Source organism: Microcaecilia unicolor, chromosome 5 (genome assembly GCF_901765095.1).
Source record: "Microcaecilia unicolor chromosome 5, aMicUni1.1, whole genome shotgun sequence".
NCBI lineage: Eukaryota > Metazoa > Chordata > Amphibia > Gymnophiona > Siphonopidae > Microcaecilia > Microcaecilia unicolor.
This window is the reverse complement of record NC_044035.1, coordinates 168,384,006-168,408,411: the sequence shown is the minus strand read 5'-3', so window position 1 is coordinate 168,408,411 and position 24,406 is coordinate 168,384,006. Positions and strand designations below refer to the sequence as shown.

At 44.8% G+C, this 24,406-nt stretch overlaps 1 protein-coding gene across 1 annotated transcript in view; it reads left to right on the top strand.

Moving 5' to 3' along the window:
* Positions 1-24,406, top strand: part of CNGB1 (cyclic nucleotide gated channel subunit beta 1) — a 143,467-nt gene that overhangs the window by 72,820 nt on the left and 46,241 nt on the right. Inside the window, exons 10-11 of the mRNA XM_030205000.1 lie at positions 7,265-7,406; positions 17,777-17,936. Coding sequence (XP_030060860.1) covers positions 7,265-7,406; positions 17,777-17,936 — 302 coding nt within the window. The remainder of the gene's footprint in view (positions 1-7,264; positions 7,407-17,776; positions 17,937-24,406) is intronic.

Below are 24,406 nucleotides of genomic sequence, written 5' to 3'. Positions count from 1 at the left end.
AAAAAAGCAAACAGGATGCTAGGAATTACTGAGGGATGGTAAATAAGACCAAGAATATTATAATGTTGTGATCTCACCTTGAGTATTGCGTTCAATTCTGGTCGCCATATCTCAAAAAAAGATATAGTGGAATTAGAAACAGTTCAAAGGAGGGCAACCAAAATTCTAAAGGGATTGGAACTGCTCTCATATAAGGAAAGGCTAAAGAGGTTAGGGCTCTTCAGCTTCGAAAAGAGACAACTGAGGGGTGGATATGATTGAGGTCTACAAAATTCTGAGTGGTGTAGAACGGGTAAAAGTGAATTGATTGTTCGCTCTTTCAAAAAGTACAAAGACCAGGGGACACTCAATGAAATTACATGGAAATACTTTTAAAAGTTTCAAGTTTATTTAAATTTGCTACCCTGCCCTACGGAAACCTTCAGGGCACTTTATAATCTAAAAACTAGTGGGGGAGAAGACATAACTCAAGACTAGATACTCCAGAGAAGATGGGTAGAACTACAATTTTGATAGTAAAGAGGGTAGGGTGAAAAGGCAGGGATCTCTTTACTGCTGGCACACCATAGCTGCAGCCATTAAGGAGGAGTAAGCTATTGATAAGCAACTGTAAAGAGATAGGTTTTAAGGTTGGTTTTAAATGTCAATGAAGATTGCAATCTCAATGAACTGGGAAGGGCATTCCATAGTCGAAGTCCTTGTACCAAGAATATAGCTTCTCTGATGTGCTCGTGGACGATAATGCGGTAGCTAGGGACAATAAGTTGGTTTTGTTGAGGGGACCTGAGAGTCCTATTAGGGCAGAAGGGAATGAGAAGTTGGGATAGGTAAAGTAGTTCATGTGATGTCATCAGTGTCTTAAAAACAAGTAACAGGATCTTGTAGGTAATTTGTTGTGTCAGAGGCAGCCAGTTTGTGACCTTTAAACAAGAAGTAATATGATTGTATTTCCTAATCTTTGCTATAAGTCAGATGGCTGTGTTTTGGATGATTTATAATTGATGTAGGTCGTTACCATAATCCAGTTGTGTTATAACTAATGAATGAATTAGTATATTGAGCGCAGAAGGCCAGATTAATGATTGTATTGAGCAGATTAAGCAAAGTTTATAAAAGCAGTTATGAACTACTTTGGAAATTTGTGGGCAGAATGAGAGTTCTGAGTCAACTAAGACTCCTAGAATACGTATTGAATCTACATGTGGAATTTGAGTTCCTGAAAGTACTACAGATGTAGTCAAGGCAACAGTTGGGTTTACAGAAAAGAAGACAACCTTAGATTTTGAAGAGTTCAAAACCAGTTTGCGTTCTTGAAGCCAATTTGTGACCACAGTAAGCTTTTGATTAAAGATAGAGATTTCAGACGTAATGTCTGAGTCAATAATGCATAGTATTTGGATTCATCTGCATAGATGTACTTTGTAATTTCAAGTGTCTGAGCCAGTCTTGAGAAGAGCCACGAAGAAATTGAATAAAGTCGGTGATAAGATGGAGCCTTGTGGTACACCTACATCAGGTGTAAATGGCTTGGATATAGAATCATGAAAAGTGACTGTATAAGTCCGGTCTGATAGGTATGAAGTGAACCAATCAAGGGCAGTACCAGAAATACCTATAGAATGAAAGTGACATAATAGAAATAGGAGGAAATATTTTTTTCACTCAAAGAATAGTTAAGCTCTGGAACTCGTTACCGGATGATGTGGTAATAGTGGTTAGTTGGGTTTAAAAAAGGTTTGGAAAAGTTTCTGGAGAAAAAGTCTATAGTCTGTTATTGAGGTGGACATGGGGGAAGTCATTGCTTGCCCTGGGATTGGTTGCATGGAATGTTGCTACTAACTGGATTTCTGGCAGGTACTTGTGACATGGATTGGCCACTGTTGGAAACAGGATACTGGGCTAGATGGAACATTGGTCTGACCCAGTATAACTATTCTTATGTTCTTATGTACTTGAATGTTGACTCCATCCTCCGGTCCTTTTTTACCACCAGACTCACTTTCTACTTCAGTTACCAAGTTAATTATTAAACTTGTGAGCCTGGCAGCTAGTGAGTCCTACATGTGAGAATATTATGCCTGCTTGTCCTCGGAGAAAGCATAGTTACTTACCTGTAACCACTGTTCCCTCTAAGCTGAGCGTGAGTCCTCCACCTATAGTCCTGCCAGTGGAAGGTGCTGTTTCACTATCACATTTTCAATAGTGATGGACAGGCAAACTCTGCAGGACTCCAGGGAACCTGCCAGTCCCTATCAATTGAGAACACAGTATTGAAGCACTACCTCACTGGTAAGAATGTATTTGGAGGACTCACATTCAGCTTAGAGGGAACAGTGCCTGTAGCAGGTATTCTCCAAGGACAGCAGGCATATATTCTCACATCCCTCCTACCTCCCCTTGTCTTCTTAGCTTTATAATATAATGCTGGTCCTGCACTCAAGCGTCGGGTGGGAAGGCACCCATGCATGCATGGTGGGGGCACTGCCTCAAACATTTAAAGTAACAGTACACTTTGGCAGTGTCCACACCGTGCTCTGTGGATGACATCGCCCACATGTGAGAATATATGCCTGCTGTCCTCGGAGAACACCTGCTAGAGGTAAGTAACTATGCTTTTCTTCTAATATTGAGGTCCTGGCACCCGGAACCTTTATTTCAACTATGTGGGGATTCTGCCCTTCTTTGTAAGCGATCCTCCCACTGTTCTTAGTTTGGTTGCCATGAAACAAGGCTCCTTCTGGAACCCTGTATCAAGGGCTCTAAATCCTACCAGAAAGTGTCACACCCCACCCTACCTTCATAGGCTGTGATCAATCCCTCCACATCATCTCCAAGTCTGGCTCACATGGGATGCAGAAGATCCAGAAATTGAATTGTGAAGTCTCTTAGTGAGAGTGCAAAGTGCTTGGGTCAGTCTCACTTAAAGCATTTCACTAGAAAATCAGGATTTCGTTTTCTTCTACAGTCAATGTTGAAAAAAATGTAAATAAAACTCTTTATTTATTTACTAGTAAAAAAGGCCCGTTTCTGACACAAATGAAACGGGCGCTAGCAAGGTTTTCCTCGGAGTGTGTATGTTTGGGAGAGTGTATGTGAGAGTGACTGTGTGAGAGTCAGAGTGAAAGTGTGAGTGTGTGTGTGTGAGAGAGAGAGTGAGTCTGGGTGTGAGTATGTTTGTGAGAGAGTGTGTGTGAGAATGAGAGTGTGTGCAAGTGTGTATGTGAGACACAGTGTGAGAGAGAGTGTGTGTGTGTGTGTGCGAGAGAGAGAGAGTGTGTATGAGACACAGATTCTCTGTGAGAGTGAGTGTATGAGACCAAGCGAGTGTGTGAGTGACTGTGTGGCACATAGAGAGTGAATGTGATACAGTGTGAGACAGAGTGTGTGAGAGTGAGAGTCAGAAAGACATTGTATATGAGAGAGAGTGTGTGAGCCTTGCCCTCCCAATCCATGCCCATCTGTCCCCTACCCCCTCCATTCATCCTTTTCCAGCAATTCCCCTCTCTCCCTGAGCCCTGCCCTCCCAATCCATGCCCATCCATGCTCCTCTGTCACCTGCCCCCTCCATTCATCCCTATCCAGCAATTCCCCTCTCTCCCTGAGCCCTGCCCTGCAATCCATATCCATCCATGCCCATCTGTCCCCTCCATTCATCCCTATCCAGCAATTCCCCTCTGTCCCTGAGCCCTGCCCTCCCAATCCATGCCCATCCATGCTCCTCTGTCCCCTGCCCCCTCCATTCATCCCTTTCCAGCAATTCCCCTCTCTCCCTGAGCCCTGCTCTCGCAATCCATGCCCATCCATGCTCCTCTGTCCCCTGCCCCCTCCATTCATCCCTTTCCAGCAATTCCCCTCTCTCCCTGAGCCCTGCCATCCCAATCCATGCCCATCCATGCTCCTCTGTCCCCTGCCCCCTCCATTCATCCTTTTCCAGCAATTCCCCTCTCTCCCTTCCATGACCCCCCCTCGCATCCATGCTCCTCTCTCTCCCATGTCCCAGCCTGGCCCGCCCTCTTCTCCCCCCCTTCGCATCCATGCCCCCCCTTCGCATCCATGCTGTCGTTTCTCCCCTGCCCTCCCGCTCCCATTGTTCAACTTTACTGCCCACCCTCTTCTCTCCCCCCCCAACATCCCTTTTTTTTTTTTTCTTTTTAAATTTACCTCGGTGGCGGTTCTGGCAGCGCAGCGTCAGGGAAGGAGGCGGCGCTCCCGACGTCTAGCCTTCCCTTCGCTGTGTTCCGCCTTCTTCTGACGTCATCCTTGACGTCAGAAGAAGGCGGAACACAGCGAAGGGAAGGCTAGAGACATCGGGAGCGCCGCCTCCTTCCCTGACGCTGCGCTTTGTTTGTTTTTTTTTCCTCCCTCGACGTCATGACGTTTGCCCTCGACGTCATGACGTTTGACGGTAGGGCGGGGCAGAGACGGCTGGCAGCCTGGCTGGCTTCACACCATGAATCCACGAACCCTATAGCCAGGGAGTGTTTGAGTGGCTTCAGAACGTTGTCTTCAGAACGTTCACGGTGCGTTTTATTATATTAGAAGATTTATTGAATGAAAATGTTTATTTCTCCAGTCTATGGAATTCCCCCTTCTTTGGGTGGTTTACAACATCTTCAGTTTGAGTTTACTGAAAAGTTTGCTTTACTACTTTTCACAAAGATGATGCAACAAGCAATTTACAATCCAATAAAATGAGATTAGAGCAGGCAATATACTGTACTCCTGCTGCAACCCACTTGGGTTTCCACGATTTCCCCAATGAATATGCATTCCCTTAACACAGTAACTACAAATTTATATATCAAAACCTTAATTTATTAATTTTAAACTTTCTTCTTAGTCAATATTATTTTTTCACATAAATGCCTTACTGCATTTTACTCAGTTTTCCTATTATCTCTTCACTCATACACTGTCATTCATACTACACAGCATAACTGTCACAACTTAACTCTGTAATGAGACACAGATATTTTCTACATTAGATTGCAATGAAATTGCCTTCCCACTGTTCTCAAATGGGTTATATAAATGTCTTTCCTTCCTTTTATGGATCCTTGACGTTATAGATAAACAAAACATCTCTTATCACAGTTATCTTGTGCTGGACTCAATCACTTCACTTATCAAGACCTGTGTATACTTGACTCTGTCAGTTCAATACTGATCCTTCAATCAGTTTTTAAGCAATTTTGTGATGTACGCTTGTTGACTGCAGTTCTCGTCTTCCCGCAGCTTTTCTCTGAACTCCTCGTAAATGTACTATACTTTTTAAATCCTCAGGCAAGTTGTAGACATTTCCCTTCTCTCTATCGCTACTGAACAGTCTATTGTGTTCCCATACTCAATCCAAGTCCCGAATTAAGGTTTTGATATATAAATTTGTAGTTACTGTGTTAAGGGATTGTATTGGTAGTAACTAGATTGAAAATTTGAAATCTCACAGAAGCAACAATGAATATGCATGTTATCTTTTTGCACCCACTGCCTCTTGCTCTGTTTTTTTATAATTCATCCAGTTCTCAATCCAGAAATACTATGAGGGGCATAATCGAACGTGAACGCCCATCTCTATGGGCGTCTATCTCCGAGAACGGGTACGTGAAGGGGCGGGACAAACCGTATTTTGGAAAAAAATGGGCGTTCATCTTTTTTCCGATAATACGATTTGTGCCAGCCAAATGCATCGGATTTGTGCGGATTTGAGCTGGGCAGTTTTGTTTTTCAGCGATAATGGAAACCGAAGGCGCCCAGCTCAAAAACAAACAAATCCAAGGCATTGGGTCATGGGAGGGGCCAGGATTCATAGTACACTGGTTCCCCTCACATGCCAGGACACCAACCGGGCACACTAGGGGGCACTTGTAACAATTAAAAAAAAGGTTAACTACCTCTGAAGTCCATAGCTCCCTTCCCTTGGGTGCTGAGCCCCCCATATCCCCCCCCCCCCAAAACCTACTCCCCACAACTCTACACCATTACCATAGCACTTACGGCTGAAGGGGGGCACCTAGATGTGGGTACAGTGGGTTTTGGGGGTGGTTTGGAGGGCTCCCATTTACCAGCACAAGTGTAACAGGTGGGGGGGGGGGGGTGGGCCTGGGTCCACCTGGCTGAAGTCCACTACACCCACTAACAACTGCTCCAGGGACCTGCATACTGCTGTGATGGAGCTGGGTATGACATTTGAGGCTGGCATACAGGCTGGAAAAAAAAAGTTTTTAAAGTTGTTTTTTTTGGGAGGAAGGGGGTTAGTGACCACTGGGGGAGTCAGGGGTGGTCATCCTCAATTCCCTCCGGTGGTCATCTGGTCATTTAGGGCACTTTTTTGGAACTTGTTCGTGAAAAAAAGGGTCCAAAAAAAGTGACCCAAATTCGCGCTAAAAACGCCTTTCTTTTTTCGATTATCGGCTGAGGACGGCCATCTCTCCTCGGCCGATAAACACGCCCCAGTCCCGCCTTCACCACGCCTCCGACACGCCCCCATCAACTTTGGCCATTTCCGTGACAGATTGCAGTTGAAGACGCCCAAAATCGACTTTCGATTATACCAATTTGGGCGCCCACGGGAGAAAGACGCCCATCTTCCAATTTGGGTCGAAATATGGGCATCTTTCTCTTTCTAAAATAAGGTGGTATATCAACCAATCAATGCGGATAAAGTATGTGCATAGTGGAGCTATTCGCAGGGCGAGAAGTTTCAAATGGATCATTTCCATAGATAAAGTGCTGCTTGATCCACAGTAATGGCTCAGGAAAGTGCCCTCCCTGTATAATCCTGCTGTAGTGCCATTTTCTTCTTTCTGACTGTGGAGATATATGAAAGGGTGTAGTGGGGGATATTAGTGAATCACATGTTAAACATAAAAATTTTCAAAAGAGAGGGTCCAAAAGTACCCAAATCAAGACAACAAAAATAGCACAAAACGGCCTCCAAGGCTGGAACAATGGTACAATCTTTAATGAAATAGACCCGCCACGGGCCGTGTTTCTGTGCAAAGGGGCACCTGCCTCAGGGGTCAAACCAGTATTCTTTAAAGTGAAAAAATGTGTCTCAAATCGTCCTTTAAAAGGTGTTTCACAGCAGATTGTACCGAACACTTCTAAAAGAAGCAGGCGCCTCTTTGCGCTGAAACATGGCCTGTGTCAGGTCTATTTCACTAAGGATTGTACCATTGTCCCAGCCTTGGAGGCCCCCTTGTACTTTTTTTTGTTTTTTTGTTGTAAACATAAAATGTCTGCCTTTTTGCTTCTTTTCCTGCAGTTACATTCGTTGCTATTACTGGGCTGTGAAAACCCTGATCACCATTGGCGGTCTGCCTAAACCAGAGACTCTGTTTGAGATCTGTTTTCAGCTCCTGAACTATTTTATGGGAGTCTTTGCCTTTTCTGTCATGATTGGTCAGGTAAGCAGCAGGAAATAAATGCCTTTGCATGGCAAATATATTAGAGGCCCTTTTACAAAAGGACAGTAGGGGGTAGCGCGGGCTTGGCACGTGGTGATTTCGCCTTGCCACGGGAGCCCGACAGTAGTTCCAAGTCCTGCTGCACGCCAATTCCGGTGCTAGAAAATATTTTTTTAATTTTCTAGCACCGGGGGGGGGGGGGGGGGGGGGGGGGGGGGGAGTGTGCCCAGCGGTAATTGGGCAATGCTGTGCTTTCACAGTTACTGTTGTGCTACCGCCAGAACCCCTACAGCCTCCTAAATAGGAGGCGGTAAGGGCTCTACCAGGCAAGTGTAGAGCGCGGCAAGTGTTTAACTTACCAGATGGCCATTTCTTTCCTTAATAGTAAAAAAGCTTTTTACCAGCAGTGGTAAAAAGGGTCCGTGCGCTCAGCAAACTCATGCACTGATGCCACTGCAGGGCCCCTTTTACCGCCATTTGGTAAAAGGACTCCTTTAATGAGCTGCTCACGATGGAGCTTTCGATTTCTGAGGTACTGTAACTAAGGTAGATATCATTGATTGAAATCCCACTAACTCTGCTCTCCTTTTTTCCACAATTAAAAATTCATATAAAAAGTTTTCGAAACCACCCTCATAGTGGAATTTTATAACAGAGCATCTTTTAAATAATTGAAACATATGCCTATTTTGTGAAGGCAGTATTTAAAGAATTTATGCTCCTAACTTTGAGAGTTATGCTGATACAGTGGGGGAAATAAGTATTTGATCCCTTGCTGATTTTGTAAGTTTGCCCACTGACAAAGACATGAGCAGCCCATAATTGAAGGGTAGGTTATTGGTAACAGTGAGAGATAGCACATCACAAATTAAATCCGGAAAATCACATTGTGGAAAGTATATGAATTTATTTGCATTCTGCAGAGGGAAATAAGTATTTAATCCCTCTGGCAAACAAGACCTAATACTTGGTGGCAAAACCCTTGTTGGCAAGCACAGCGGTCAGACGTCTTCTGTAGTTGATGATGAGGTTTGCACACATGTCAGGAGGAATTTTGGTCCACTCCTCTTTGCAGATCATCTCTAAATCATTAAGAGTTCTGGGCTGTCGCTTGGCAACTCGCAGCTTCAGCTCCCTCCATAAGTTTTCAATGGGATTAAGGTCTGGTGACTGGCTAGGCCACTCCATGACCCTAATGTGCTTCTTCCTGAGCCACTCCTTTGTTGCCTTGGCTGTATGTTTTGGGTCATTGTCGTGCTGGAAGACCCAGCCACGACCCATTTTTAAGGCCCTGGCGGAGGGAAGGAGGTTGTCACTCAGAATTGTACGGTACATGGCCCCATCCATTCTCCCATTGATGCGGTGAAGTAGTCCTGTGCCCTTAGCAGAGAAACACCCCCAAAACATAACATTTCCACCTCCATGCTTGACGGACGGTGGGGACGGTGGGGACGGTGGGGACGGTGTTCTTTGGGTCATAGGCAGCATTTCTCTTCCTCCAAACACGGCGAGTTGAGTTCATGCCAAAGAGCTCAATTTTTGTCTCATCTGACCACAGCACCTTCTCCCAATCACTCTCGGCATCATCCAGGTGTTCACTGGCAAACTTCAGACGGGCCGTCACATGTGCCTTCCGGAGCAGGGGGACCTTGCGGGCACTGCAGGATTGCAATCCGTTATGTCGTAATGTGTTACCAATGGTTTTCGTGGTGGACAGTGGTCCCAGCTGCCTTGAGATCATTGACAAGTTCCCCCCTTGTAGTTGTAGGCTGATTTCTAACCTTCCTCATGATCAAGGATACCCCACGAGGTGAGATTTTGCGTGGAGCCCCAGATCTTTGTCGATTGACAGTCATTTTGTACTTCTTCCATTTTCTTACTATGGCACCAACAGTTGTCTCCTTCTCACCCAGCGTCTTACTGATGGTTTTGTAGCCCATTCCAGCCTTGTGCAGGTGTATGATCTTGTCCCTGACATCCTTAGACAGCTCCTTGCTCTTGGCCATTTTGTAGAGGTTAGAGTCTGACTGATTCACTGAGTCTGTGGACAGGTGTCTTCATACAGGTGACCATTGCCGACAGCTGTCTGTCATGCAGGTAACGAGTTGATTTGGAGCATCTACCTGGTCTGTAGGGGCCAGATCTCTTACTGGTTGGTGGGGGATCAAATACTTATTTCCCTCTGCAGAATGCAAATAAATTCATATACTTTCCACAATGTGATTTTCCGGATTTAATTTGTGATGTGCTATCTCTCACTGTTACCAATAACCTACCCTTCAATTATGGGCTGCTCATGTCTTTGTCAGTGGGCAAACTTACAAAATCAGCAAGGGATCAAATACTTATTTCCTCCACTGTACATTGGCCTTTATTCAGTTGATATTCAAAGCAGCTTAACTGGCCAGGAATGGCTCCTGGCTGCTCATTGCTTGTGCTTGGCTATCTGCTAATATTCAGTGGCACTTTACTGGTAAGTGCCACTGAATATCAGCACTGACCACTAAACTGAAAGCTGGATATTTTGTGGGTGGTCTGGGGGTGGAGTTAACACTTATGTGGTTAAGTGTCGATATTCAGTACTTAATCTCTTACGTCAGCAGTTCCCAAACTGTGTGCCGTGGCACCCTGGTGCGCCGCAGTGAACTCTCAGGGGTACCACAGTGCATTGCTCCCTACTTTCCCCTCCCACACATCTACCACTTCCTGCTTCTTCCCTCGCCGCTGCTGTAGCTCTTGAAGCTTACATTTTCGGGCCATCCGCAATTCATACAGGCACTGCGAGGACTTCCCTCTGCCGTGTCTGGCCCTCACAATAGGAAGTTGCATCAGAAAGGGCTGGATGCGGCAGACTGGGAAGACACCGGAGAAGGAAGCGGCAGCGATCCTGGACCTGCAGGAAAGAAGGTAGCGAGCGATACTTGATTTAGAGAAAGCAGAGTTGTGCTGGTGTGAGAGGAGGGGGCTGCAGGAAAAGGGAGACCCATGTGGGGAGGGTATGGAGACCCATGTGATCAGGGGATGCTCTGGAGACCCATGTGACTGGGAGGGTGCCACAGAGACCCATGTGGCTAGGGGGGGGGGGGCCACAAACTGGAAAAGTTTGAGAACCCCTGGTTTACGTTAAGCATCCAAATGAACCGCATAAAATACAGTCCTACCTTTATTCAATGTCACTTAGGTGTTTACGTGCTCAGTATCACACTTAACCACATAACAGACAGCTGGCCACATAAACCTGGATATTCAGTACCAGTGCCTGGACATGGCTCGGCATTGAATATCCGGGGTTATTGTCGCCGGAGGCTAAAAATCACTCACTGCCATCGGTTGAATATCCACCCCTTTGAAAACTGACTTGGGCTGAATGCATAACTTTATACTCAAAATTTACTAGACTCTTAAATTTAGGAGCATAAAAACTGAGTGGCAACAAAAAAAGTTAGGAGCTTAGCGCTATTTTGAGTCCTAGACTCACAAGTCCAGGCAAATTAATGGCAGGCCTACTTTATGAGCATAACTTTTAAGCTCCAAAATTAAGATCAATTTTCACTGAAAACTTATACTCATAAGTTTTTCTGAAGATAGGGCACAAATTTAGGAACTCAGCATTTTTGAATATCCAGCCAAAAAATAAAAATACCCAATGGTTGTAAAAATCTGTGAAATACACAATAAAGCAAACATCCCACCTAGTATAAATAATATTGGAAAAGGGACCTTCAGAAAGGAACTGTCAGCATTATTTCAGTCATCAGTGGGTAAGACGAAGTTTGGAAGGGGGGGGGTGCATTCTGGAGGGTGGGAGGGGAATCAGAAGGGATGAACATTGTGAAACGTTATGCAAGTCCTAGTCAGTATTCAACTGGGGCCCACATAACTATCTTATGTGGGCTCTGGCTGAATATCAGCCAGGACCCACATAAGCTCCAATGGCCAGGGCATCCACAATTATCCCTGGATATTCAGTGTTGGTGCCCAGACATGGTCCGGCACTTAATATCTGGGGATAATTTAGCTGGCGACATTGTTTTAAAAAATGCTGCTCGTCACCAGCTAAATATCAGCCAGGAAGAATGTAAATGGTGACTGAGATGGAAGTGATTAAATCAAATAAAAGGAGACCTAGATTTTTTTTAAGCCAATTTAACCAAGTAATATGATTTATATTGTCAATATTTTATTTTTATATTATGGATTGGGAGGGAGCCCATAGAGAGTGTCCCCTGCTGCAGAGAGTACGGGAGTGTTCTGGTCACCAGAGAAGGCCATCTTCAACTGGCAGGGCTTGGGGATCCTTGCAAGCCTTAACAAGGGTGCCACAATTTTGGGTGGGCACAAGCCCAAAGTGGATCGGGCCAGTCCCACCCATGGCTTGCCATAGGTAAATGCAATTCCAGTCATAACCATTTGTACATAAGTACATAAGTATTGCCATACTGGGACAGACCAAAGGTCCATCAAGCCCAGGATCCTGTTTCCAACAGTGGCCAATCCAGGTCACAAATACCTGGCAAGATCCCAAAAAAGTACAAAATATTTTATGCTGCTTATCCCAGAAATAGTGGGTTTTCCCCAAGTCCATTTAATAATGGACTTTTCCTTTAGGAAGTCATCCAAACCTTTTTTAAACTCTACAAAGCTAACTGCCTTTACCACATTTTCTGGCAACAAATTCTACAGTTGAATTACACGCTGAGTGAAGAGAAATTTTCTCTGAATCGTTTAAAATTTACTACTTTGTAGTTTCATCGCATGCCTCATAGTCCTAGTATTTTTGGAAAGCATAAACAGACGCTTCACGTCTACCCGTTCCACTCCACTCATTATTTTATAGACCTCCGTCATATCTCCCCTCAGCCGTCTTTTCTCCAAGCTGAAGAGTCCCAGCCGCTTTAACCTTTCCACATAGGGAAGTCATCCCATCCCCTTTATCATTTTCGTCGCTCTTCTCTGCACCTTTTCTAATTCCACTATATCTTTTCTGAGATGCGGCGACCAGAATTGAACACAATATTCAATGTGCGGTCACACCATGGAGCGATACAAAGGCATTATAACATCCTCATTTTTGTTTTTCATTCCTTTCCTAATAATACCTAAAATTCTATTTGCTTTCTTAGCCACTGCAGCACACTGAGCAGAAGGTTTCAACATATCATCGACGACGACACCTAGATCCCTTTCTTGGTTGGTGACTCCTAACGTGGAACCTTGCATGACATAGCTATAATTCAGGTTCCTCTTTCCCACATGCATCACTTTGCACTTGCTCACATTAAACGTCATCTGCCATTTAGACTCCCAGTCTTGTGAGGTCCTCTTGTAATTTTTCACAATCCTCCCGCGATTTAACTACTTTGAACAACTTTGTGTCATCAGCAAATTTAAATACCTCACTAGTTACCCACATCTGTAGGTCATTTATTCCTCTTATTCCTTTGAGTAGAGGGGTAGACTAGTGGTAGTGCAGCGGACTTTCAGCCTGGGGAACTGTGTTCAATTCCCACTGCAGCTCCTTGTGACTCTGGGCAAGTCACTCAACCCTCCATTGCCCCAGGTACAAATAAGTACCTGTATATACTATGTAAACCACTTTGAATGTAGTTACAAACAGCACGGAAAGGTGGTATATCAAGTCCCATTCCCTTTCCCCCTTTAACTCCCCTTCCATCGAGCATCTCCCCCTCTCTGTCCCTCGTCTTCCATCCAGCATCTCCCTATTATCTCTCCTCTCTTCCATCCAGTGTCTCCCCTCTCCTATTCCACTCCACCCCTTTCCATCTAGCCAGCCAGGAGCAGCACAACCTCTTTTCAGCTGGGAGGGTCAAACAAATCTATCTCCAGCCCTGACCCCAAACTCTGTAATTGCTGATACCGTGCTGGGCAAAATATTGATGAGGCCATTGTCTCTGTGGCCCACCCCATTCCACTGCCTATGCATCCAGCATGTCTCCTATTCCCTGTCCACCTCACTTCAGCTTCTTCTGTTGCCCACCACCCCACCATCCAGCACCTCTTCTCTATCCACCAATCCCTCAGTACCATCTATTGTTCCCATCCTCCTGTTAATCCGTTTGTGAGCCCTTGAGCCTAGGCCGAGGCTTAGAAAGGATCTTGGCCAAGGTCTAGGGTGGACCAAACAGGTGCTACACAGATCCACAGCCACAAAGCCCTGCACACTCAGGACACTCAACCATCACCAGCAGAAAAGGGAGCTAGACCACTCAGGCGGGCCTCAGGGCCGAATGGGAACCTACTCGTACAGAGTCCAAGTGTATGGGCCTCACGGCCGATCTGGAACCGAGTCACACACTAGGGAAGGGAAAAAGAACAACGAGGAGTCCCAGGAGGGACTGGAGCACATGCAATGCACACAGCACTACTAGACACAAGGGAAGGGCAACAGACAAGAATCTGGCAGGTACAGGCTATGACCAGGGGAAGAGAAAGCCAAGAACAGAATGGGACAAAGACTCTATAGGAGCGAAGCTCCACAGGAACACTCTAGGCTGTACCATATAGCACACAAATACACTAGGCTGTGCCATACAACACCCAAGGGAAAATGGAAACCACCTAAAGGAATACACAAGGCTGTGCTTTTCTCTTTCATCCAGTTTCTCATCTCCCCTCTCCACCTCCCCTTGGCATCTTCTGTTGCCCTCCACCCCCTCCATCCAGCATATTCCCCCTGCTATTCAGTGTCTCCTCTCTATCCACCCCCTACTGCTTGGCATCTCCTGTTGTCTTCCATCCCCTCCATCTAGCATCTCCCCTCTCTACCCCTCCTCCCCCTTCCATCCAGCATCTCCCCTCTATCACCCATCCAGCATGTTTCCCTCTCTCTTTCTCTCTATTCCCCTTCCATCTAGCATCTCTTCTCCTCTTCCCTATCCACCTCCCCCCCTTGGCATCTTCTCTTCCCTCCATCCATCATATCCCCTCTTCCATCCAGCATCCTTTCTGTCCTTTTCCCTATCCACTTCCCTTCTCCCACCCCGGCATCTTCTGTTGCCCTCCACCACCACCTCAGCCACTGCTGCTGCTTCCTAGGATAAGCAGCAGTAGTGAAAAGAAAAAACATGTGGGGCCATGGTCTCTATGCACACCCCTGACTGCTCTTCCGGTCCCACTCCTCCAAAAGCAATGTAGGAGGGACAAGACTGGCATCGCCGGCAGGGTCATGCATAGGGTTACCATATGGCTCCAGAAAAAGGAGGACGGATTGAGCCAGTCGGGTTTTACTTCCATTGCTTTCAATGGCAGTAATTGAGCCAGTGGAAAGCAATGGAAGTAAAACCTGGCTGGCTCAATCCGTCCTCCTTTTTCTTGAGCCATATGGTAACCCTAGTCAAGCATAAAGAATGTGGCCCCACACTTTTTTTTTTTCATTGCCACTACTGCTGCTGATCTCTAGAAATAGATCAGTAGAAGGCAGAGATGGCTGTGGATGGCGATGTGGAAGGGTATGGGGAAGAAACAGATGGGAAGAAGTTGCATCACATGGGGCAGAGGCAGTGGGTCCCCTGCTGCTCTAGGCCATCCGGCACTGCCCAAATGGTCAGTCCACCCCTGCTTGGAATCCTGCTAGAAAGTGTAACTTTGGACTTTAGGGCTAAGTTAGGCCTGATGGTGTCAAATACTAAAGGAGAGAACTTTAACTCTGGAAATGCAGACAAGAGACAAGCTGTTTATGTTGTTTTTTTGATTCACATATTAGTGCATGCTGTGGCTGTGCAGGAGCGGGCCACAGGGAGAGCTCTTGAGAACAAAGACTGACCTTTTGCATGTTTATTTCTCCTTACCTATGAAAGGAACAGGTTACCCCTCTCCATGGACATCAATTAACTGCTTTGTTTTACTTTTAACCCTCTGCATGGTTGTATTTATTAGGTGTCCAGGCCTGTCCACCAGTTAAATCATCACACTACAGTAGTGAACAAATGCTCTTGCACAAATTTACACATGCTTCCAGGCAGGTGCAATTATGTGTGTGTAATCTTTCATTTATACATGTATTTTAAAAAGTACGTGTGTACCTTATAACTGTGCCTGAGCTTCTCTCTCATGCCACCCTTGTGAACACCTATGCGCAAATCACATAAAAGTTAAATGTGCTTGTCAGAATGTACACTAACACACGCATATTCAGTCACGTAGTTTTATAAAAGTCATTTTCTATTGTAAAATATACTTCATATTCAGAAAATGCTTTACAAAATTACCCCATTAGAGCCTGGTCTACCACTAGGTAGATGAGGCATCAGCCTAGGACAGTGCTTTTGTTCTAGGTAAAAAGTGGTGGTGTTCCTACAGGGCCAACCTTAAGGGGTGAGATGACTATCCATGGCTCCACTCCAACTAGCCACACCCTTACAAAAGCCACACCAGGCTTCAATATGCCACTGCTTCTCTTCCATTGCTCCCTCAAAGCTCCCATTCATGAGTTTTGCTGCTCTTTCTGCAAGTCATTTTTGGCTAGCTGGAAAAAAGGTGTCAGTTTTGTGTAGTGGTGCAAACCAGCTGACAAAAAGCCTTGGCCTAGTGTAGCAAAATTTGGAGGGCAGCAGTGCAGTGATCTGACAGGAAATTTGCATCAGAGGGGGAGAAATGTGGCAAGGCCTTGAACATGAGTCTGTGCTCAATGTCCCACACTCTGCTGATCTTAATTTTGCAGCAACAAAGGTGGAGGACAGAGGTAGGGTGATTGCACTGGAGACAGCAGGGGAAAAGGAAGGGGACATCACATGCTAGATTCCTTGGGGAGCAGAACTAAGGGAGGGAAGAAGAGATGCTAGACTACTGGAGGTGGAGAGTGGAAGTGAAAATAAGGAGGGCAATTTTTAAAAAGGGGTGCAAAATCAGAGCCTATTTTATAAAGAAAAGTAAATGCTTACTTTCCTTCATAGAATGCTAGCCTAACTGGGTATATAGATGCGTATCCAGATAGGAATGAGCTCTTATGCCCACCACAGAGCTGATGTAAATACTTGTGTTAAGATGCCAGAGATATGCATGTAAGTATGAATTCCATTCATGTAAGATATGCATATAATTACAGAACAGTGCATAGTCAGATTTTTAGTATATATGCATGTACGTGCACATATATAACACATTTAAAACAGTATTCTGATCATTTATGCATATTTTTGGCACATAAATGTAAATGCAACAAAACAGTGAAGTCAGCCGTAGATGAAACAACAGAGCAGAGACAATCATGGGAGGAAGCAATATTTACTGAAGGACATGACATAGCCTGTGGTTCGGCAAATGCCTGCATCTGGGGTCTATCGGATGAAATCCCAATAGTGTGTATTTTCTCTTTAAAAATCTTCACTTGTCAATGAATAAATGAAGATACAAAAAAAAACTTTCATATCAGTGGCAAACAAACTGAGCTTCCTGAATCGTAGATGAAACAGTGTATCTTCATTACTCATTGATGAGTGAAGATTTTTAAGAGATACACACTATTTTTTTTTATTACATTTGTACCCCACGCTTTCCCACTCATGGCAGGCTCAATGCGGCTTACATGGGGCAACGGAGGGTTAAGTGACTTGCCCAGAGTCACAAGGAGCTGCCTGTGCCTGAAGTGGGAATCAAACTCAGTTTCTCAGTTCCCCAGGACCAAAGTCCACCACCCTAACCACTAGGCCACTCCTCCACTATTGGGATTTCATCCGATAGACCCCTGAAGCCAAAGGAGCCAACTTTTCAAAATTATTGGGGGTGCTAAGCCCAATGGAAATAACCCCTTCCTGGACACATACAAGGAATTTTCTCAATATTGGGGGTGCTCAAGCACCCACAGCACCCACAGAGTCGGCTCCAATGCCTGAAGCAGACGTTTGCTGGAACACAGCCCGTGACGGGTCCTTCAGTAAATATGATTGGCTCTGCTCTGTTGTTCCATCTGTAGCCAACTTCACTGTTTTGTTACACTTTGACTGTGTGTTGTTGTTTCCCTCTGTTCTGCTCTACCTTGTTTGCATAAATGTAAGTGCCATTTTTATGCAAGGATCGCTGTAAGTGTGTATCTAGAATTCAACTGTAGTTGTTTTGCTTTGAAGATATTTTCCCAGTAAAACCTTTAATTTAGGAATACCAAAACTCTGTGTCCAGTGTCTCCTTGAAACCATTTCTAGCTAAATGGCTTGGGACCTGAAGATAAATCCTTAACCCTATTAGAAGATCCATTTTAGATTTTGCATGTGTCCATGGCCCTATGTGGTGTTTCCCTGTTTAAGAGTTGTATCCAGGAGGGGAGGGCTATTTAGGTCATTTTCCCTGATAGGTAATCCAGCCCTGGATTCAGGATTACTTATTAGTGTATACTTTTTTTTCTGCCTCTCTTGCAGATGAGAGATGTGGTAGGTGCTGCCACTGCTGGACAGACATATTATCGGAGCTGCATGGACAGCACCGTTAGATATATGAACTCCTACAAGATCCCCAAATCTGTACAGAAACGAGTCAAAATGTGGTATGAGTACACATGGCATTCCCAAGGCATGCTGGGTAAGAAGCAGTGTTCTGTTAATAGTGGGGTCAATATTCAACGTGGATTAAGTGAGCAAGAGAGGTTCCTGCCTGATTAAACCATGCTGAGTGGGCCAGCTGTTGATAATCAGTTGTAGTCAACCAAGCAATGCTGCTGAATATCAGCTCTGACTGTTGCAACACTGTTTGGTTAGTGCCAGGGCAGTCTGGGGGCAGAGTCGGGAAGGAGCCAGCAGTTAAGCAGACACCAACCATATTCAATGACAGTGGCCATATAGCTCTGTGGGCAGACAGGACTGCACAAAAGACAGTCCTCTTGCCTGCACAGCTATGCAGGGGTGCCAGCACTGAATTTTGGCTTATAAGTATATAAGTACATAAGTACTTGCACCTGCATAACTTCCGTGTCGGCAGCAGACCCAGATATTCAATCCTGGTGCCCGGACATAGCCCCAGCATTGAATATATGGGTTAGATTCAGCCAACAGTGGTTTGTGGCTTTAAAACCGTTGACCACCATGGGTTGAGTATAGGGCAGAGTGTGTCTTTACCAGCATAATTCTTTCATGCATATTTCCATGTTGATCAGTTTCATTACCTCAAGTGTTCAGTAAGACAGAAACGGTCCATTTTATCTATGCCTACATACACCTCCCCATTCTTAGAGCACATCAATGTTTTCAGAATTCTATTATTTATTTATTTATTTATTGCATTTGTATCCCACATTATTCCACCTCTTTGCAGGCTCAATGTGGCTTACAATACATCATGGATAGTGGAAATGAGAGAGAATTGACATTTGGTGTTACATAAGGATTTGGGGTTACATGGTAATGGAATACATGATAGTGATTTAACAAAAGGCATTCTTAACATTTCTAGATACAGTGGTGGAAATAAGTATTTGATCCCTTGCTGATTTTGTAAGTTTGCCCACTGACAAAGACATGAGCAGCCCATAATTGAAGGGTAGGTTATTGGTAACAGTGAGAGATAGCACATCACAAATTAAATCCGGAAAATCACATTGTGGAAAGTATATGAATTTATTTGCATTCTGCAGAGGGAAATAAGTATTTAATCCCTCTGGCAAACAAGACCTAATACTTGGTGGCAAAACCCTTGTTGGCAAGCACAGCGGTCAGACGTCTTCTGTAGTTGATGATGAGGTTTGCACACATGTCAGGAGGAATTTTGGTCCACTCCTCTTTGCAGATCATCTCTAAATCATTAAGAGTTCTGGGCTGTCGCTTGGCAACTCGCAGCTTCAGCTCCCTCCATAAGTTTTCAATGGGATTAAGGTCTGGTGACTGGCTAGGCCACTCCATGACCCTAATGTGCTTCTTCCTGAGCCACTCCTTTGTTGCCTTGGCTGTATGTTTTGGGTCATTGTCGTGCTGGAAGACCCAGCCACGACCCATTTTTAAGGCCCTGGCGGAGGGAAGGAGGTTGTCACTCAGAATTGTACGGTACATGGCCCCATCCATTCTCCCATTGATGCGGTGAAGTAGTCCTGTGCCCTTAGCAGAGAAACACCCCCAAAACATAACATTTCCACCTCCATGCTTGACAGTGGGGACGGTGTTCTTTGGGTCATAGGCAGCATTTCTCTTCCTCCAAACACGGCAAGTTGAGTTCATGCCAAAGAGCTCAATTTTCGTCTCATCTGACCACAGCACCTTCTCCCAAATCACTCTCGGCATCATCCAGGTGTTCACTGGCAAACTTCAGACGGGCCGTCACATGTGCCTTCCGGAGCAGGGGGACCTTGCGGGCACTGCAGGATTGCAATCCGTTATGTCGTAATGTGTTACCAATGGTTTTCGTGGTGACAGTGGTCCCAGCTGCCTTGAGATCATTGACAAGTTCCCCCCTTGTAGTTGTAGGCTGATTTCTAACCTTCCTCATGATCAAGGATACCCCACGAGGTGAGATTTTGCGTGGAGCCCCAGATCTTTGTCGATTGACAGTCATTTTGTACTTCTTCCATTTTCTTACTATGGCACCAACAGTTGTCTCCTTCTCACCCAGCGTCTTACTGATGGTTTTGTAGCCCATTCCAGCCTTGTGCAGGTGTATGATCTTGTCCCTGACATCCTTAGACAGCTCCTTGCTCTTGGCCATTTTGTAGAGGTTAGAGTCTGACTGATTCACTGAGTCTGTGGACAGGTGTCTTTCATACAGGTGACCATTGCCGACAGCTGTCTGTCATGCAGGTAACGAGTTGATTTGGAGCATCTACCTGGTCTGTAGGGGCCAGATCTCTTACTGGTTGGTGGGGGATCAAATACTTATTTCCCTCTGCAGAATGCAAATAAATTCATATCCACAATGTGATTTTCCGGATTTAATTTGTGATGTGCTATCTCTCACTGTTACCAATAACCTACCCTTCAATTATGGGCTGCTCATGTCTTTGTCAGTGGGCAAACTTACAAAATCAGCAAGGGATCAAATACTTATTTCCACCACTGTATATGTGGGAATTTCACATATTTTGATCTTTGTGGTAAATCTTGTCGAAGAGATGGGTCTTTAATAGTTTGCGCAAGTTGGTCAGTTCATAGGTCGCTTTTAGGTTGCGTGGCAATGCGTTCCAGAGTTGCGTGCTCACATAGGAGAAGGTTGATGCGTGCATTAGTTTATATTTTAGGCCTTTACAGTTGGGGAAATGAAGATTGAGGAATGTGCGAGATGATCTTTTAGCATTCCTGGGTGATAGATCTATCAGGTCTGACATGTAGGCTGGGGCCTCTCCATGGATGATTTTATGTACTAGGGTACATACTTTGAATGTGATGCGTTCTTTGATTGGTAACCAGTGTAGCTTCTCTCGTAGGGGTTTTGCACTTTCGTATTTTGGTTTTCCAAATATGAGTCTGGCTGCTGTGTTCTGAGCAGTTTGGAGTTTTTTGAGTATTTGCTCTTTGCAGCCGGTGTAGAGTGAGTTGCAGTAGTCTAGATGACTGAGTACTAATGATTGTACCAGATTGCGGAAAACGGTCCTTGGGAAGAATGATTTTACTCTTTTTCATTTCCACATTGAGTGGAACATCTTTTTGGTTGTGTTTTTCACGTGATTCTCAAGTGTGAGGTGTCGGTCAATGGTGACTCCAAGAATTTTCAGGGTTTCAGAAATTGGTAGATTTAGTTTTGGTGTGTTGATGGTGGTAAATTTGCTCGTGTTGTGTTGAGAGGTGAGTATTAGGCATTGGGTTTTTTCTGCATTGAGTTTTAACTGAAAGGCATCTGCCCAGCAGTGCATGATATGTAGACTTTGGTTGATGTCATTGGAAATTTCTGTTAGGTCTTGTTTGAATGGGATGTAGATCGTTACATCATCAGCGTAAATGTGTGGGTTGAGGTTTTTTTTTGATAGTAGTTTGGCCAAGGGTGTCATCATTAGGTTGAATATAGACGGTGAGAGGGGAGATCCCTGTGGAACTCCACATTCAGGTGTTCATGTGGCTGATGTAGTCGAGTTTGATGTCACTTGATATGAGCGTGTAGTTAGGAATCCTTTAAACCAATTAAGAACGTTGCTTCCGATACCGAAGTATTCAAGGATGTGTAGTAGGATTCCGTGATCAACCATGTCAAAAGCGCTTGACATGTCGAATTGTAGAAGTAATATATTATTGCCAGTTGCAATCGTTTGTTTGAATTTAGTCATGAGCGTAACTAGTACTGTTTCAGTACTGTGATTAGAACGAAATCCTGACTGGGATTCTTGTAGTATTGAGAACTTGTTTAGATAGTCTGTGAGTTGTTTGGTTACCATCCCTTCTGTTATTTTGGTTATTAATGGAATGGATGCTACTGGTCTATAGTTGGTTAATTCATTTTTCTTTGCATCTTTGGGTATGGGGGTGAATAGGATGTTTCCGTTCTCCTTTGGGAAGAGTCCATTTTGTAGCATAAAATTCACGTGTTTCGTTAGATCTGTTATAAAGTGTTGGGGGGCCGATTTCATAAGGTTATTTGGGCAAATATCTAGTTTGCAATGAGATTTGGTGAATCTTTTAAGCGTTTGGAAGATGAGATCTTCCGATATTATCTCGAATTCAGTCCAGATCCTATCTGCTGGGTATACTCCAGGGTCTGGGTCCAGACAGTCTAGGAGTGCAGTGTATTCGATGGGGCTGACAGGTATTTTAAGTCGCAGTTGTACTATTTTCTCTTTGAAGTACTTCGCGAGGTTATCAGCTCCTGGTTTGTCTTTGCTGTTGTTCGTGACTGATGTGGTGTCTAGTAGTTTGTTCACAAGTTGGAAGAGTTTGTGTGTGTCCTTGTAATTTGGTCCAATTTTGGTTTTGTAGTATAATCTTTTGGTCTGTCTTATGGTGTATTTGTATTTTCTTCGGAGTTGTTTCCAAGCATTAATTGTGGGATCATCTTTCTTTTTATTCCATGCACGTTCTAGTTTCCTAACTTGTGTTTTGAGTTTTTTCAACTCTTCGTTGAACCACGGTATTGAGTTCTTTCTTTGCAAGGTTCTGGTTTGAATTGGGGCAATGTTGTCTAATATTGTTCTGCATCTATTATCCCAATCTAGGAGGAATTTGATTGTGTATTAGGCTTCTGTGGCTGGCATCATGATTGTTGCAGTTGTCTGGGTCTTGCCGCATCTCAATAAGTGGAACTGATGTTTCAGCCATCATGTTGTATGAAGAAAGCCATCATTCTGGTATGAAGAAAGTCACAGCATGATGGCTGAAATGTTGGTTCCTTGTCTTAGACGCGACAAGATGTGGATAACTGCAACAATCATTCAAAATTCTAGTTATGAGATTACTGGGAATTGCCAAGAAACCAAGATCAAAAGCAACCAGGGGTGGCCCAAGGCAAGATGCCACCTGAGATGCCTTCGCCCCCCTGGCCAAGATCTGACATCCGCCCTCCCATCCTTCCTCCACCCCGTTCCCCGAGTTTACTTTCTTTCTTCATGTTCCAAAAGCTGGCGGCATCATCGATTCCCACACTCTGCCCTGCCACTGGCCGCCTCTGAGGAAACAGGAAGTTACATCAGAGAGGCACCTCCAGTAAAGAGAAGAGACGGGTGCCGGTGACAGGGCAGCATATGGGAATTGCGCCTGCTGCTACCAGCTTTTGGAACATGAAGAAAGAAGGTGAACTCAGGGAACGAGGTGGAGGAAGGAAGGAAGAGATGCCGCACTCAAAAGAGTGCCAACAGAGGCCCTCGCCTCAGATGGCCTAATGGTCAGGCCACCCCTGAAAGCAACCTTTTCATATGCAGATTATCTTCAAATAAAAAACAGAGTGGTAGGACTCCTGAAAAGCCAGATGCTGTAGATTCTTTATTATTCAATAACACCCACACAAAAAGGTTCAAGACACAACTGCCATTACACTTGGAGAACCTTGGTGACACAAACAAACTGGTGTCCCTGGTTTCTGAGTGAAATGAGGAGCTTTCCAATCATTTGAAAGAGGATGACTGGGGCATGTTGACAATTCTATAAGGAGCCACCTAGTATTAGGTAGCAATAATGCACATAAATGGCAATATTCTAAAGCAGGGGTGTCCAACCTCAGTCCTTGAGCACTGCAACCCAGTTGGGTTTTCAGGATTTCTCCAATGAATATGCATGAGATCTATTAGCCTGCAATGCCAACACTGTATGCATATAGATCTCTTGCATATTCTTTGTGGAAATCCTGAAAACCTGACTGAACTAGCAGACAGTATGTGCCATACTTTGATTGCCTATGCACATATCCAGTGGCAAAATATGTGCTGTGTGTGGACAGAGCATGGATGTACTGTATGTGCATAAATTATAGAATATCATATGCACATTCACACATACATTTAGCCACAGACATTTACACTAGCTATAGGGCTGATATAAGTGGTTGTACCTAGATGTATTTGCACTCTCTGCCACTCAGGAGCAGCCCTACCATTAGGCCACCTGAGGTAGGGACCTCAGGTAGCACTCTTCTGAGGAGGCATCGCATCCTGCCCTTACTTCCCTAACCCCTTTCCACCAATTTACCTTTTCTTTCTTGGTTTTCCAAAGGCGGCGGCGGCAGCAATTCCCAGAGGCTGGCCTGGCGCTGGTCCTGGCCCCTTCTGTGTACTGCGGCCCACCTCTGAAGAAACAGGAAGTTACATCAGAGAAGCGGGCCACAGTAGAGAGAAGGGGCCGGGACCAGACGCAGGGCAACCTCTGAGAATCGCTGCCTTTGGAAAACCAAGAAAGAAAAGGTAAATTGGTGGAAGGGGGCTGGGGAAGGAAGGGAGGAGGAAACAAAACATGATTTTTTTTTTTAGTAGCTGGGAAGGCTCTCCCTGCTCTCCCTAAAGCAGAAATATGTAGTAAATATGCTCTCATAGCAGTTTCTTAGCCAGAGAACAAAATGTGTGATTTAAACAGACAGGGTTTCAACAAAGTCAGTTAGGCCCATAAGCCATTTTCACTGCAGAGTTTTCCCAGGTGTAGTGGCAGAAGATGGGAGTA